The sequence below is a fragment of the Oncorhynchus tshawytscha genome, linkage group LG04 (assembly GCF_018296145.1).
Source record: "Oncorhynchus tshawytscha isolate Ot180627B linkage group LG04, Otsh_v2.0, whole genome shotgun sequence".
Lineage (NCBI taxonomy): Eukaryota > Metazoa > Chordata > Actinopteri > Salmoniformes > Salmonidae > Oncorhynchus > Oncorhynchus tshawytscha.
Window position 1 is genome coordinate 59,740,471 of NC_056432.1, and position 18,259 is coordinate 59,758,729.

Below are 18,259 nucleotides of genomic sequence, written 5' to 3' on the forward strand. Positions count from 1 at the left end.
CAGAAGCATTTATAGTAGGTTACTTATGAGTCAGATATGAAGAGGGTAACCATTTGAAATCATCCTCTAAATAAAGTTAAGAAATATGTCGATCTGTCAGTGCGAAATAGGCCTAGGCCACAGTGCGTACAAACACTGATCTACGAGCAGATAGACTTCCCACCAATGACACTTCGGTTACTCACCGACCTGCCCACTTGGCTGGAGTTGTGCTATCTCATCTAACCTATCCTGCCATGCCCAGCGGTGTGTGTGGATGTCCAACACTACTGACTAACAGCTGTCTCGGCATTGTCTCTAACAATGGACTTTGAAACGAAGATTTATACCAAAATCGGTGGATATGGACGATATAACAGAATTGTTTCCATATTCAGCTGGTTTCCGAATTTTGCTGTGATGCTGAATCTTTTTTGCGACGTTTTTTACACCCTGATTCCCGGGTCGTACCACTGTAAACCCGACCCGACCCTTTTACCTTCGGGTTTTCTTTTCAGTAATTATTCCAGACAAGGGTATCTCAATTTTGCCATACCGTGGGTGAATGGTTCTGGACTGAGTCACTGTAAACTTTATAAGTACCCTAGAAACGTCTCCAACTTCATAGACAGCATTCCAAAGGAGATAGTGCCATGTACGAGAGGATGGGAGTACGACCAAGCTGCGGCGCTTCAGAGCAACTACGTGACAGAGGTAAACAAATATATACTTGGATTCGATGGTTTGTGGTTGTTTTAGGAGAGTTCGTGCTTTTGGCAGATTAGCAATCATTCGTGTGCTAGTGATGTTTTTATGACGACGCATTTACCTTACCTGATTTGCTTTACAAGTAGCCGCCTTTTCAGGCTAATGTGTAAATATCTTTGCCAAGCCCTGTCGAATGTTATTCATCCATTCAAAGTCGGCTACTCAAAGTACATTTGGGTTTAGCCTATTACTTCGGGGTTTGCAACTTTTTAATTCCTATTTGTGTTTATTGAGCTTGTCCCAGACAGACTGCTGGGGCTAGAGTTGGTCATCAATAGGCCTACTAGATAACGTCAATAGATGACACGGCACATGCCCTGTTAGTCCTACTCATTGCTCAAGTCTGCTGTTGGTTAACATGCTTTAGAGTTGTAACTCTAGGATACATGGTGTTTTGGTTATGTGCTGAATTTGATTACCAGATTTCAACAACAAAAAATCCTATTAGCACTATTTATCAGATCACATTAGTCTGTTAATTACATAACGAAACTGCTGTGCAGAGCCATGAAATATGGGTGAATGTGTGATTATGTGATGATAGCAGCACAACAGGAAATGCAGGGACAACCGTGTTCTTCCACCCTGATGGAGTTCCTGGGAAGATATGTCCTCAACAGAGCACATGAGAGGGGTCAGTCTAGGATGAGCATTCATCTTTCTGTACTGACCCTTAGCCATCTCATAACCAAGGAACACTCGAGTTCAACTGAATTTATTTGGCTCTAAGGGAACCCTTTTCATATTTTTTACTACTAGGCCTATATGCTTATTTCAGACTAGCACAGTCAATGCCTCTCTAACGCTCTCCTGTTTTGCGTCTTGGGAAAAGTTAACTAAATGTTGACTTATTGCACCTGGACAAACCTCACCAGCCCATTATAATATCAAAAAAGGGGCAGGCCCATCCCACTGCAAATACTGGAACGGGATCTTGGTAAACAGAAGTATCAGCAGTTACTCAAATGTTCAGACACAAGGCAAATACTGGTGTGTGTGTGAGAGAGAGTGTGTGCCGGCTGTACAGGAATTCAACAAGGCAGACAGTAGTCCTGATGTGGTGTATTTTCTCACGCATGTTTCCCTGGCAACCAGCCCCCCCCCCCTCCTCTGATTTTTAACGGGTGGGATGATAGCGACAGATCAAGAGATGAAGCAAGGGAGGGAAAAGGAGCAAAATGAAATTATTAGATGGGGGAGGGAGGAAGAAAGAAAGCGTTAGAGTAGGGTGAAGAATGGTGGAAGGCACTGGAAACCAAACAGTGCAGTGGCTCTAATGTGATAAACCTATCTGCAGTCACTCTTATTCAATCAGGAGATGATATCTATCACACAGCTGAATTCCTCCTCCTTCGCACAAGGATTTCCATTGCCCTCAAGTGTGTGTGCGTGTGTGTGTGCCACTGGCCTATAATTCTCACTTATATAATAATAAGGGATAATGGAGCTACAGTTTCAAACAGTCTCAAACATTTTCCAAGCATGTTTATTAACAGTCCTTAAAAATAGGGTATGTTCAATCTGCCCCCGGAATTTCTCTACCCTGGTAATGCAATCCTGGACAAAGAAATGGGCCACCCATTATGTCATTATTTCAGTGGCTCTATTGACTTGGCTCTTTTACCTCATTCCTAACTATGTGGCAAAAGGGTCATTCCATGTTATTTCAGAAAGCCATGACACCCGCCATCTCAGATTGTTCTGAAATCGTTTCTGTAGTTAGGAACAGATAAGATTAGCCTTCCTGAAACATTATTTTGTTGAAAATAATTTTATCTCTGAGAAATTAAGCTAATTGATTGCAACTAAATAGTTACTATATGAATCCTGAACATTTAAAATGGCCAATTTGGGTCAAATCAATTATATTTCAACAAATAATGTTTCAGGAATGCTAATCTATTTTTATTTATTTTTACATTTTTACCCCTTTTTTTCTCCCCAATTTCGTGTTATCCAATTGGGAGTTAGTCTTGTCCCATCGCCGCAACTCCCGTACAGACTTGGGAGAGGCGAAGGTCGAGAGCCATGCGTCCTCCGAAACACGACCCTGCCAAGCCGCACTGCTTCTTGACACTGCTCGCTTAACCCGGAAACCATCTGTACCAACACCGTACAGCACAAGGAGTAGCTAGAGCGTGATGGGCCAAGGACATTCCAGCTGGCCAAACCCTCCCCTAACCCGAACGACGCTAAGCCAATTGTGCGCCACCTCATGGGTCTCCCGGTTGTGGGCGGCTGCAACACAGCCTGGGATCTAACCCGGATTGTGGCCTCCCACTTAGGAGGCCACTATCTTATCTTTTTCTAACTACAGAAACTATTTCAGAACAATCTGAGATGGTGGGTGTCAATCCTCTTTATTGTTCTTTTTGAGGTGGAATGACTCACCATCTCGCTCTCTCTCTCTCTCTCTCTCTGCTCCACAGTGGAACCTAGTGTGTGTTGACTACTGGAAGATTCCTCTGCAGCACATCTGCTTCATGACAGGGTGGATTGTGGGATATGTCCTCCTGGGCACAGTGTGTGACTGGTAGCTACACTTCTGCATTTTGTGTGTGTGTGCGTGATGTTTCTGTTGTATTTTTGTATAATTGTAAACTACAATTGTATTAATTTCACCATACATATTTAATGTTTATGTTATTGATGGTATTAGGCTGTTATGAATGTTTAATATGTGTGCATGGGAAGCTATGTGTCTCTAACTATCTTTTCTCTGTTCAGGTTGGGTCGTCGACAGGGCTTCCTGCTGTCTGTGTCTCTGTCCGGTCTGTTAGGAGTAGCTGTGTGTCTGTCCAACAGCCCTGTAGTGTTTCTGCTGCTACGCCTGTCTCAGGGCGCCATGTTGGCTGGGGTCTTCCTCTCCTCTTACCTCGCCAGTAAGTACACTTGACTCACCCTACTAATACCGCTCACTCCTGAGTACACACTTAATGGGGCAGTTTAAATTAAATAAACATATCAGACAAAACACACATGACAAGAGACAACACTGCATAAAAAGATACCTAAGACAACACCGCATGGTAGCAGCACAACATTGTAGCATCACAAAACATGGGTACAAACATTATTTGGCACAGACAACAGCACAAAGGGCAAGAAGGTACAGACAATAATGCATCACGCAAAGCAGCAACTGTCCATGATGGCAGGGGAAGCTGTACAGATAAGTCATCCAAAGGGCTTTGACTTTCCAAACACAGAAGAAAGCTAACACTATATGATGCCCCATCTCCTTATTAATTCAGCCACTTACGTAGATAACTAGCAAGTGTAAATTTGAGGGTTGCGTTAATGCAAAATGCAAGCGTTTTTCACCCAGAAAATAAATATAAAACGCATAAGAAATATCTTCCTGCATTTTTTGTAAACGCAGATCTAAAATGCTTCTTATTGTCATTTCTGCTCTGTATCAGACACATTTTGTGCTTCAGTTGCACTTTTCCACTCTGGGAATTCACCAATGGGCATTCTATCAGCAGCCAGCGCTCTGACTGATGTGTAGCTGCTTTTCTCCTGTACTTTTCTCGGTGTAGTCGTCTACTTTTCTCTGGTCAAATGCAATATTAACTTCAAAGCAAAAAACTTCAAGCAAAAAAAAACGTGCTTTTTCATTGTAAGCTCATTCACTTGTGTGGCTGCCAGCCAAATAGCGTTGCGCACTTTCTGAATGTGTTGCACAAATGTATTTTCTGTGAAGGAAAACAGTAGTGGTTTAGTTAGTAGTTGCACGGTCCTGATCACGATTGAAGCAAAAAAACTGTTGACTTTAAATATGAAACACGACCCCTGTCAATTCACAGCTAAACTCAACTGCTCCTGCTTTTCCCCGCTGTGCAATTTACAAACAAACACTTAACTGGCTCAACTGTTCTGGGGAGCTGCGGTAAGCTTCGTAATGTGAAAGGTGAAATGAAGAACGCGGTCTGCTTTATTTCTGAAAGTATTGCAAAAGTTGACTGCAGGTATTTACTTAAAAAGCTACAAATGTAAATTTATTGAAAAACTTCGGTATTGACGGTATTAAAAAAGCCTCCTGTGGCTATTTCTAAATACCCCGGTATACGGTATACCCCTGTATACGGTATACCTCCCAAGCCTAGGGCAGTTACTGGTATTGTTCTTACGTCAGCGCAGTGTATTTCTGTGAAATGTAATCACGTTTCCTCTTCAAAATGTAATCTAATTTGTGAAATGGTCATGTGGATCATATTGTAGATTTCTGTATTCTGGACAGTTCAGGTGGGAGTTCTACATCCGACTTTGTTTAGCTGAATTAAAGCAGTCGGCAAAATCTATTTAAATATATTTAATAGCAGTTTTTATTACTTCTCACTCAGAAGTGTGTCAGTGGCTAACATCTGTTGGATAACTATAGACCAAACCCATATATCGAAAGCTCCCACACAAAGTGCTTCCCTTAGCGTTGTGTAGGGACAATGATCTATGGGAAGCCAGGACGAAATCATTCTCACAATTTCACTAATATCATCAAAATCAATCAATCCTAGCACATTTTTGGGTTCATTCTGAGGTTTTTATCTGATTTAAGTAGAAACATGTTAAAAAATTATAAGTACCATGTAAACTCGACAAAAAAAGAAAGGTCCCTTTTTCAGGACCCTGTCTTTCAAAAATAATTATTAAAATCCAAATAACTTCACAGATCTTCATTGTAAAGGGTTTAAACACGGTTTCCCATGCTTGTTCAATGAACCATAAACAATGAATGAACATGTACCTGTGGAACGGTCGTTAAGACACTAACAGCTTACAGGCGGTAGGCAATTAAGGTCACAGTTATGAACACTTAGGACACTAAAAAGGACTCTAAAAACCACCAAAAGAAAGATGCCCAGGGTCCCTGCTCATCTGTGTGAATGTGCCTTAGGCATGCTGCAAGGAGGCATGAGGACTGCAGATGTGGCCAGGGCAATAAATTGCAATGTCCGTACTGTGAGATTCGTAAGATAGCCCTACATGGAGACAGGACGGACAGCTGATCATCCTTGCAGTGGCAGACCACGTGTAACAACCACCTGCACAGGATTGGCACATCCGAACATCACACCTGCGGGACAGGCCCCATTCTCTGCTGCCAATGACTGGAACGAACTGCAAAAATCACTGAAGCTGGAGAGTCATGTCTCCCTCACCAGCTGTCAGAGCAGCTCACTTATCACTGCACCTGTACATAGCCCATCTGTAAACAGCAAATTCAACTACCCCATCCCTATACTGTATTTATTTATTTATCTTGCTCCTTTGCACCCCATTATCTTTACTTGCACATTCATCTTTTGCACATCTACCATTCCAGTGTTTAATTGCTATGTTGTAATTACATCACCACCATGGCCTATTTATTGCCTTTACCTCCCTTCTTACCTCATTTGCACTCACTGTACATAGACTTAGATTTTTTTCTACTGTATTATTGACTGTATGTTTGTATATTCCATGTGTAACTCTGTGTTGTTGTATATGTCGAACTGCTGTGCTTTATCTTGGCCAGGTTGCAGTTGTAAATGAGAACTTGTTCTCAACTAGCCTACCTGGTTAAATAAAGGTGAAATAAATAATAATAAAATAAGGTAACGGATGGCAACAACAACTACGCGATTTACACCAGGAACGCACAATCCCTCCATCAGTACTCAGACTGTCTGCAATAGGCTGAGAGAGTCTGGACTGAGGGCTTGTAGGCCTGTTGTAAGGCAGGTCCTCACCAGACATCACCCGGCAACAACGTTGCCTATGGGCACAAACCCACCGTCGCTGGACCAGACAGGGCTAGCAAAAAGTGCTCTTCACTGAAGAGTCGCAGTTTTGTCTCACCAGGGGTGATGGTTGGATTCGCTTTTATCGTCTAAGGAATGAGCGTTACACCGAGGCCTGTACTCTGGAGCAGGATCGATTTGGAGGTGGAGGGTCAGTCATGGTCTGGGGCGGTGTATTAACAGCATCATAGAAATTAGCTTGTTGTCATTGCAGGAAATCTCAACGCTGTGCGTAACAGGGAAGACATCCTCCTCCCTCATGTGGTACCCTTCCTGCAGGCTCATCCTGACATGACTCTCCAGCATGATAATGCCACCAGCCATACTGCTCGTTCTGTGTGTGATTTCCTGCAAGACAGGAATGTCAGTGTTCTGCCATGGCCAGCGAGAAGCCCGGATCTCAATCTCATTGTGCACGTCTGGGACCTGTTGGATCGGAGGGTGAGGACTAGGGCCAGGGCCGTTCCCCCCAGAAATGTCCAGGAACTTGCAGGTACCTTAGTGTAAGAGTGGGGTAACATCTCACAGCAAGAACTGGCAAATCTGGTGCAGTCCATGAGGAGGAGATGCACTGCAGTACTTAATGCAGATGCTGATTGTTACTTTTGATTTTGACCCCCCTTTATTTAGGGACACATTGTTCCATTTATGTTAGTCACATGTCTGTGTAACTTGTTCAGTTTATGTCTCAGTTGTTGAATCTTGTTATGTTCATACAAATATTTACATGTTAAGTTTGCTGAAAATAAACGCAGTTGGCAGTGAGAGGACGTTTCTTTTTTTTGCTGAGTTTATATTACTAAAACATAAGTTGAGAAAAATACTGTTGCTGCTTCCTGTTGTTATGGTGTCAAAACACCAGTTTTAAATGTCCAAATTTATATCAATATGCTGAAATAAGTTCTGATGTTGAAGACAATAGATTTTTTTAAATGCTCCCTATACACACGTCACTTGTATACTGAACAAAAATATAAATGCAACATGTAAAGTGTTGGTTTCATAAGCTGAAATAAAATTTCCCAGAAATCTTCCATAGCTACAAAAAGCTTACTTCTCTAAAATTGTGTGCACAAATTTGTTTACATCCCTGTTAGTGAGCATTTATCCTTTGCCAAGATAATCTGACAGATGTGGCATATCAAGAAGCTGATTAAATAGCATGTGCACAGGTGCACCTTGTGCTGGGGACAATAAAAGGAAACTCTAAAATGTCACACAACACAATGTTACAGATATCTCTAGTTTTAAGGGAGAGTGCAATTGGCATGCTGACTGCAGGAATGTCCACCAGAGCTCTTGCCAAATGCTCACCTTCGATGGCCACTGTCATGCTGGAGAAGTGTGCTCTTCACGGATTAATCCCGGTTTCAACTGTACGGGGCAGATGGCAGACTGACTGTATGGCGTTGCTTGGGCGAGCGATTTGCTGATGTCAACTTTGTGAGCAGAGTGCCCCATGGTGGCGGTGGGGTTATGGTATGGGCAGGCATAAGCTATGTACAAGGAATGCAATTGCATTTTATCGATGGCAATTTGAATGCACAGAGGTACTGTGACGAGATTTTGAGGCCCATTGTCGTGCCATTCACCCACCTCCATCACCTCCTGTTTCAGCATGATAATGCATGGCCCCATGTCGCAAGAATCTGTACACAATGCCTGGAAGCTGAAAATGTTCCACATGGCTTGCATACTCACCAGACATGTCACATGTTGAGCATGTTTGGAATGCTCTGGATCAACGTGTGTGAGAGCTTGTTCCAGTTCCTGCCAATATCCAGCAACTTCACAGAGCCATTGAAGAGGAGTGGGACAACATTCCATAGGCCACAATCAACAGCCTGATCAACTCCATGCAAAGGATATGTCGCGTTGCATGAGGCAAATGATGGTCACACCAGATATTGATCCATGCCCCTACTTTTAATTTTTTTCTTCGGGTATCTGTAACCAAAAGATGCATATCTGTATTCCCATGTGAAATCCATAGAATAGGGCCTAATTATTATTATTTTTGACTGATTTCCTTATATTAACTGTAACTCAGGAAAATATTTGAAGTTGTGTTTATATTTTTGTTCATTGTATTTTGCTAAATTAGTATCTTAACTGCTCACCTATCAACAGTTACCAAACGGTCACTCCAGACTGAAATTGATTAGCTTGTTCTACTTTAATCAATAGCGCACACAGATTAATCAATCACGTCAATATTGCATAGAAATAAATGGAACTGAGACAATTCGCTGCCACTTTTCTAAAAGTACTGCAAAGCTACTGGTAATTTACCAAAATTACGGGAATCTTCAGTCATTTTGGTAATCTATCGTAACTCTGGTCATTTATACTTGGATAACTGTATTCATATATAGTTTACATTTTTTGTGTCAATATTGTCCATATGGTTAAAGAGAAAATAGTCTGATGAAAAAGTATCTAATCAACAATGGCATTATTTTCAATTAACTCTGCAACTCTTCCAACTATTGACTTTTTTCTCAACTGTTACCAGTTTCACGTCAATACATTGAGAACAAATACATATTGACGTTGTAAAAATAAAAATAAAAAAGAGGCTGTGTGGCATTCCCCCATTACTTCCCATAGCAACCTGGTCTCATAGACTCGACATGACATAGTATAAGTAAATCGGAGACACTCAAATGAGTATTTTATGTTTGGTATGGTTACAACATAAGACAGAAGGCAAACAAAAGCAGTGGTGATGGGTGGACTGGGCATATAACGCGAACGCCTAACATCTAGCAACCCAAAGATTGTGTGTTTGAATCTCATCACTGACTTTTGATTTTAACATTTTCTACTACTTTCTATTTTTTAAGCTACTTTGCAACTTAGCATGTTAGCTAACCCTTCCCCTAACCTTAACCTAACTCCTAACCTTAACTCCAAACCCAGCTAAAGTTAGCCACCTAGCTAACATTAGCTACAACAAATTGGAATTTGTAACATATTGTACGAATTGCAATTCGTAACATCGTACGAAATGGATGATGGATAGCCACAAATTAATAAATACCATACGAAACGTGTCATACTATTTGGAATGACCCGGATTTATGTTTGTTACTTCCAGGTTGACCATAGCCCTCTATTGCTGCTATGGGGGTTAGAAAGTCCTTACCTTATGTCCCATGATCCCACAGGGGTTTCCCTCTGTTGCCAATAAACATCAAGGATCACTGGAGGGAAAAGTGATTGGGGGATGTTAAAGGGGTAGGGGAGGGTGACGGGTTAGGGGTTGTGGTCCCATACCCGGGTCACCGGGTGCCATCTTGTTGCACTGCTGTCTTATTAGGGTTCAAAGGGCACTGGTTGGAACACACAGCCTGGAGCCAAGCTGAGCATTACTTATTCACTGACTCTCTCCTTCCCCCTTTACACCCCCTCCCTCTCTCAGAGATGGCTTGAGTGTGAGGTAACTCAAGGCTCTCTGGGCTAGACCATCCCTAGACCAAGAGTTGTCCCCTCCCCAGTGTTGTTCCATTGTTAGGGGGTTTGTGGTTTTCTTGCTGTAACCTTCCTGTGATTGTGAGCTAATTGTATGAAATGGTGTGTTCTTTGCTGAGTGAAAGTGGTCAAGCGGTGCTCCATGTGTTTTTAAGACCCTTCTGTGTGTAGGAGTAATGGTGCTAGATACAGCCTGAGAGGGAGGCCCACCGCAGTCTGTCTTTAACACACCCACACACACATTTGCTCTTCTTACATTCCTCTAAGGTCACTGGTTAAATTCTGGTTTTAGGCTGTATTCTGGAGGACTGCCTCTCAGTGATCTACTGCCAGAGAGTTCTTCAAAGGGGGAGTGGGGGAACAATAGCAGGACAGAACATAGTGGAAGAAAATGTGTATTTATTTCCTTTGTTTTCTCTGTGAGGGGTTTTGAAGGAGGAGAACTAGGGCATTGGAGTTTAGGTCAAAGTAGAGAGGAATTTCACACCACACAAATGGTCACAAATAGTTTTATGGTCAGTCAGGCTACTATTTGCATTTTCTTTCTCTCTTTCCTCTATCTCCTTCCTTCATCCTCTCTTCATCTCCCTTTGTGTGTTCTCCAGGACTGGAGCTGTGTGACCCTCCCCATCGTCTCATGGTTGAAATGGTCAGTGGTTTCTTTGCCGTCGTGGCAGAGCTCTTGTTGCCAGGGCTGGCGGTGCTCTGTCGTGATTGGCCAGTTCTTCAAGCAGTGGCAACCTTGCCACTGCTCCTGTTGCTCTCCTATTGGTGGTGAGTCTGTCATAAGCACTTTTTTTGTGTAAACCCGGTATAGTGCCAGGGGGGGGGGGCAAAGTACGGCCCACCGGGTACTTCAATCCAGCCCGCGAGACAATTATTATTTATTTTTCTCAATTGTTTTTTGTGTTTTTTTTTCTCATAAATTTTGTGATATTGTCATGAGAATTCTATACTCCTGTTCATTTACCAATTCAATTAAGTTACCCTTAGTCTGTTATATCAGGATTTGTAAGATACTGATAGAAAAGGAAACAGACAGAGGCCCAGTCTACCAAAGTTAAATGTTTATTCACGGGAACGTTCTGAAGTCAAGAATACAAATCAATTCATTTTATACTGACTTCTCACGCCCACACATACACACACACACACACATACACACACACATACATACGCACACACATACACACAAACATACGCACACACATACACACAAACATACGCACACACATACACACAAACATACGCACACACATACACACAAACATACGCACACACATACACACAAACATACACACACACACACATACGCACACACATACGCACACACATACGCACACACATACACACAAACATACACACACACATACACACAAACATACACACACACATACACACAAACATACACACACACACATACGCACACACATACACACAAACATACGCACACACATACACACAAACATACACACACACACACACACACATACACACAAACATACGCACACACAAACATACGCACACACAAACATACGCACACACATACGCACACACAAACATACGCACACACATACACATACACACAAACATACGCACACACATACACACAAACATACGCACAAACATACGCACACACATACACACAAACATACACACACACATACACACAAACATACACACACACATACACATACACACAAACATACGCACACACATACACATACACACAAACATACGCACACACATATACACAAACATACACACACACATACACACAAACATACGCACAAACATACGCACACACATATACACAAACATACACACACACATACACACAAACATACGCACAAACATACACACACACATACACACAAACATACACACACATACACACAAACATACACACACATACACATACACACAAACATACACATACACACACACACACACACACATACACACAAACATACGCACACACAAACATACGCACACACAAACATACGCACACACATACACATACACACAAACATACGCACACACAAACATATGCCCACACAAACATACGCACACACATACACACAAACATACGCACACACAAACATACGCACACACAAACATACGCACACACATGTCCTGCTACGCACACACTGTCTGTCTCACTACCCAGCCGACAGAGATAGTGACTTTGTCCTTGAGACGTACTCCCCGTCATCTCAACAAATCTCTAGTCAGGTCGACACCAAGCTGAGACAGTCTGTGTTTAGAATACCATAAAGGCATATTGTATCACCCTAATTCTGACTAGGACTACACATTTATTGATTATGATTTCATACATTATAATCAATACAATACAATGATATGTTTCAGGGCGGAATATTCTAATCATTCAATTAACAGACAATTCTCACCTATCAGATATCCAATTGGTAGTTAGTCTTGTCCCATCGCTGCAACTCCCGTACGGACTCAGGAGAGGCGAAAGTCGAGAGAGTGTCCTCCGAAACACAACCCAGCCAAGCAGCACTGCTTCTTGACACAATGCCCACTTAACGCGTAAACCAGCCACACCAATGTGTCGGAGGAAACACCGTGGACACCTGGTGACCGTGTCAGAGTGCATTCGCCCAGCCCGCCACAGGAGTCACTAGAGCGGAAATCTTGGCCTACCAGACCCTCCCTTAACCCAGACAGCGCTGGGCCAATTGTGCACCGCCTCATGGGTCTCCCAGTCACGGCAAGCTGTGACACAGCCTGGGATCGAACCCGGGTCTGTAATGACGCCTCAAGCACTGTGATGCAGTCCCTTAGACCGCTGCGCAACTATGGAGGCCCCCGCAAATTGACTTGAACAAGCAATTGGTCCCCCCAAAAAATGTGGCCGATGTGGCCCTCGAACCAAAAAGTTTAAAGGCATGGATAGAGAAAGAGGGATGTGTGTTATAATTATTATGCATTTTTGTGGAAGGACAGGAAGTAGAGAGAGTGTCATGGATGGAGAAAGAGACGTGTGTTTTTATATTCCTGTTTTCTCGTATCCCCCTCAGTTGTCCATCAGTGTTTCCCGAGTCTCCCCGCTGGCTTCTGGCCACAGGTCAGATCCACCAGGCTAAGAGGTGTCTCCAGATCTTCTCCACCAGAAACAGAGTCTATCTCAATGAGGACATCTACCCTGCTGAGAACCTGCTCTCAGGTATCATCATCCCCCACCCTATCCTGACCCTTTTAGCTGGTCTATGTCAATGAATAATGTCTGCTGCCTTTGGTAGTGTAATCGGTTGCAGCGAAATCCTGCACGGAGCCTTTACCGTGTGTTGCCACTTTTAAGAGCGCATCAGCAGTCAGGAAGGAGGAAATGAAAATGACTCTTCCGCTCAGTGAGAGCTGTCGGTTGACGCGGTAGTTTTGACTGTGGGTATCTCTTTGCAGAAGTCTTGTTTATTTTCAGCGTGCTTAGTTCGTAAAGTGTTTAAATCGATCGCCGGTGTTACCGCTCAATGTCGTGTTTTGAATCTGTTGGGACCGCTCTTGTCATTGATCGCATGGATTAGTAGCAACATTGTTTGCGAAGCGTTGACAAATAAACCAACAAACCAGACTGGCAGACGAGTGCAACTGAAAGCCTGGAGTTTATAGCTAAGACCTAGCCCTCTCTCGATCCAGTGCTTCACACTGGAGCTGATTTTTTTTTTTTTTTGCGCTGCACGCCATAGTATGTTCAGTACTGCTGGCCTATTATTGCTTTCAGGACATATTTGTGACAGTGGTGTTCAACAGAGTGTGCATTTGAGATTTTTTATTATATGGGATTATTGATTGAACTAGATTTATATTGGTTCCTATGGTTTTCTGTCCTTAGAGACTTAGGTACTTTTTTTTGTTTTGTCTACACCCACACAATTTCATACACCCATTCACTAACGCAGAGTATTGCAAATCATTTGTTGATGACTGGGTTCTCTATAGTCGGTTACCTATGAGTCGCTCTAATCCTTATTATTGTGTGAGGTATTATTGGTTGGGTTACCCCTGTGGTGTGCCAGGGGAGAGAGAGGATACCTGGCAAACAGGCTACACTCTAGGCAGCCACTTCTGTGTGTGTGTGTGTGTGTGTGTGTGTGTGGTAGCTGTACTCTCTCTGTCCTATTCTCTTCCTTTCAGCAGGTTTAATACCTGCCTGGCACCCAAACCAAAAATCTTTATCTTAACCTTGTAGCTGCATTGTTAGAGAGGTAAACTAATGCTTTGGGCGATACATCCAAACGCCCAGGTTTCCCCATATGTTAGGTTATTGGTTTTCACTTATCCACAATCAGCACAGCAACACCTAACAGACAACCCATCCAGTCCACTCACAGCATTCCCTCATATCCAATATTAGTGAACTTTGTTTGAGGTACACGTAGCATTGGACATTTCTGAGATGGTTCAGAAGTGTGCCTGGTTACCTGTGCCAGCTAGATATCGGAGCTCTTTCACAGGCACAGCCTTTCACAGGCAGCCAGTCACTTAATGAGTGAGAGCATCCAACACCTGTGCTCTCCTGTGGTAGTCACGATAAGAGCTCTTTGTTTGTTGGACATTTCAATGCGACCGTAGTGTACTAAATCGCGAACTGGAATTACCTTAGTCCAAATCAAGACCCATGACATTTTATATTTTGGTAATTTATCAGATGCTCTTATCCAGAGTGACTTACAGGAGCAATCAGGGTTAAGTGCCTTGCTCAAGGACACACCGGCAGATTTTCCAACTAGTCGGCACAGGGATTCGAACCAGAGACCTTTCGGTTACTGGCCCAACGCTCTTAACTTCTAGTCCGACTGAATGGTTCCATTTAGTGTGATTTAATCGTAGGCACTGGTTCTGAGGAGAGAGATTCCCTATGGAATGTGGGTTATATGTTTGTACCGAGTGAACAGCGTTTGGGTCAAGTGCCCTTTGGCTTTGGTATTGGCAGTGTGAATGCAGGCTCATATTTCTCCTTCTCTCCCTCCCTCTCCTTTTCTTCTCGGTAGAGATCGATGCAGAGTACCCAGATTATACCCAGCCTTGCTACCACTCAGTCCTGGAGTTGCATTCCACCCGAGTGATCTGGAGGAACTGCCTCATCCTTAGCTTTACTATGTGAGTTAGGAGCTAACACAGCTTGTATGACCTTCTATATGACTCCCCCAACTGAACAATACAGCCAAGAGGAATGGTAATGTTACCATTTACCGCAGCTGCTTTTAACAGTACAGTTTGGACAGAGTAAGTTTCATGTTTTGGGCCAAGGACCTCACCTTTCCAAACTCTCCTCCTCCTCCAGGTTCATAGGCACAGGCATCCAGTACTGTTTCATCAGGAACCTTCGCAGCTACTCCCACAACTTCTACTTTAGTTACTTCCTGCGTGTGGTGACTGGAGCTCTGGGATGTATCTTCCTCTGCCTGTCCGTCAACCTCTTTGGTCGCCGTGGTATCCTGCTTCTGTCTGCCATTATCACCGGCCTGTCCTCGCTGCTGCTGCTGGCCCTCACACAGTGTAGGTTTAACCTGCTTTATTTCTGTGCTATGATGATGATACTACGTTGCTTTACTATTTCTATACACACATTTTCTTTAAGTGCACCAATACAGGGTCTCATACGGTCTTCTCTCCCCTGTACATGGTTCATTAGTAACTCTTCTCCTTGTACAATAGCCATAGGTTTTCCACAATGACCTCATTCATAACGATGTCACTGTTATGATTCTGATTGGCCATTCAATTTTTTTCAGGTTATTTCAGGTCAATTTTCTTTTAAATTGCCTGCTTCCTAGTTTAGTAAGTCATCAGAAAGACGTGTCCTTGTCCTTCTCTAGATCTTTGTGGAGTGCTGGTGTTGGTGCTGTCTGTGCTGGGGCTCCTCTTCTCCCAGGCCCTGGCCATGCTCAGTGCATTCTTCGCCAGTGAGGTCATGCCCACCGTAGTCCGGTGAGTATTATGTCTACTCTCAGAATGCTGGGTCAGGTGCCCTTGACAATGTTAGTGAGCTCTATATCTCTCCTGACCCTCTCTCTCCCTCTGTCTCAGTGGTGGTTGTCTGGGGCTGGTGCTTGCGTCTGGCTGTATGGGGATGGCTGCCTCCTCTATGATGGAGCTCCAGAACAACAGGGGTTTCTTCCTCCACCACGTCATCTTCGCCTCCTTCGCCGTCCTCTCGGTGCTGTCCATCATGCTGCTGCCGGAGAGCAAGCGCAAGCCGCTACCCGACTCCCTGAAGGATGGAGAGGGCCAGCGACGGCCCCCTCTCTTCCTGTCCCATGAAGACACCCTGCCCCTGCTCTATACCCGGTGTGGAGCCTCCGAGTACAACCCTGATAACTACTCCCGCCTGGTCACCGCCACCAGGAAGATGCTCATCGAAGACAATTTACCCTATAAGATCGTTGTGCCCTCCCAGTCCCCACTGCTGCCTTCCAACAGCGCTGTGCACTGAATACTGGAGGAAGAGGCACTAAGAGAGGACTTATCTTAGCAGCCTCTAACTACCATCACCCATCCTCCTCTCCCACAGAGAGACCTCACCTCAAACCCACTGGATATCTCTCCCTGGTATCATCCTGGGCTAGCTGCCTGGTTCCCTTTCACCAGACTGAGACGGTGTGATCCAGACTCGTATCGCTCTGAACGACGGGTCTTCTTGGATATTTTGAAGGGGAGGAGAGTTGGAGATGTGTGTATTTACTGTGTCTGTCTTTTTTGTTGTTGTGCCAAGTGTTTCAAACAATACAACAAAAACGATCTGTGTGTGTGCTTGCACAGACTCTGCTGAAAGACTGTGCGAGTCCTTTGTTTTTGTACTGATTGAGATCTGCTGTTTCTAAGACTGTCTTAACAAACCTCTCTTCTCCAGGCTGTGCAGCGTGCAGCTTTTTATTAACCACTAAGGCTCACTTGAGAAGCGTTGCTTGTCCACTTAACTGGTGACTCATGCTTTTCAGTACTGCTGTCTTGTGCCTGTGACTGCAAAGAGAAAGAGCAGGGTCCTGACTGTTACTTAATCTGACTCATTGGTGAATCAACGAGGGGACCTCACAGATAGAAGTCAGTTTGGCTCAAACTGGAATGTATTGTAGCCAATTGTTTGATTTTAATATTAATATAATATGACCTAAGCAATGAAAGGTCATTTCATCCTGTCCACTTGTTGGATGTGTTTTAAGAACATGAGATGTTGTCACATGATGATTTGCACCAGGAACAAAGTTGTTAAAATGATTGAAATATGACCTTTACTCTGAGTCATTATAACCTTTCAAATGGGACTTTACCTCATTGTGCTTAGTTGTATCACGTCCATCTCTCTGCCTTAAACGGTGACCTTTCCTGTTCAAAGAAGGCAGTTGCTAGGACATGATACTTAACGTTCTATAAGTAATTTAATTAAATACATTTTTATCAACTATTAAACCACATTTCACTGCTCTTTTTGGTATTTGACTGTGGTTTGAGGTATTGCCCTTCTTGGCCTGGCTGTGGAACTGTTTTACGTTATTGTTGGATAGGATGTTTACACTCTTAACTCATTCGCTCTTCCTTTTTCATCCCCCCTCTTTTCACAATTCTCGTAGAAAAACAAATAGAATAACAGTGTCCTCGAGCATCAAGTAAAGAGATGCACAACTTCCTTTCAGATTATGGTAAACGAACAGACCCGGCCAGGACATTTTCAACAATGCTATTCTACTTTTGACATCAATGGGGTCTTAACGAGGTCACTGGGTGTTGAACTAAGGTTGCTATAGTATTTTTCTGAAGCTGATCCACTTGTATTTTTCATTTTTATTTGCTTTGCTCGCCTCACTTTTCAAAAATGAAATCAGTTAAAGCATTACCAGTGACCTCGTGAATAATATTAACATTAATAATATTAAACAGGAAGTTTGAATGGCCCGAAACTGAAAATGTTTTGAGTGCTGCCCTGTGCTTCATATGTCTGATACAATGCTTACCACAAGATGGTGCTGTTCTCTTATAAATGTATTGAATATACAAAATCCACCATTTGTCTTTCAACTTTGTGTTATGTTTTTATCAACAAAGTCAGATTTTTGTATTTTGAAGAATTGGAAACGTATTTCAGTGTAAATAAAATAAGATGGCTTGGAGTAAGTCCAAACACACCATTGCCAAGTTCACAATGTCTGTTTGTACAGCGTTCTCAAAATGATGGAGCCAGATGGGATCATAGACACTGTTTTGTTGAGTGAAACACCAATCTA

General features: G+C 43.2%; 1 protein-coding gene across 1 annotated transcript; it reads left to right on the top strand.

Annotated features, from left to right (window-relative positions):
- The first annotated feature begins 109 nt into the window (after positions 1-109).
- On the top strand, positions 110-18,165 carry slc22a31 (solute carrier family 22 member 31). The gene is made up of 9 exons (XM_024418788.2): positions 110-693; positions 3,177-3,280; positions 3,475-3,629; positions 10,613-10,781; positions 13,058-13,203; positions 15,029-15,137; positions 15,322-15,536; positions 15,857-15,968; positions 16,068-18,165. Exons 1-9 carry the CDS (start codon positions 304-306, stop codon positions 16,471-16,473), a joined length of 1,806 nt encoding a protein of 601 aa, XP_024274556.1. The 5' UTR covers positions 110-303; the 3' UTR covers positions 16,474-18,165.
- The last annotated feature ends 94 nt before the right edge of the window (positions 18,166-18,259 follow it).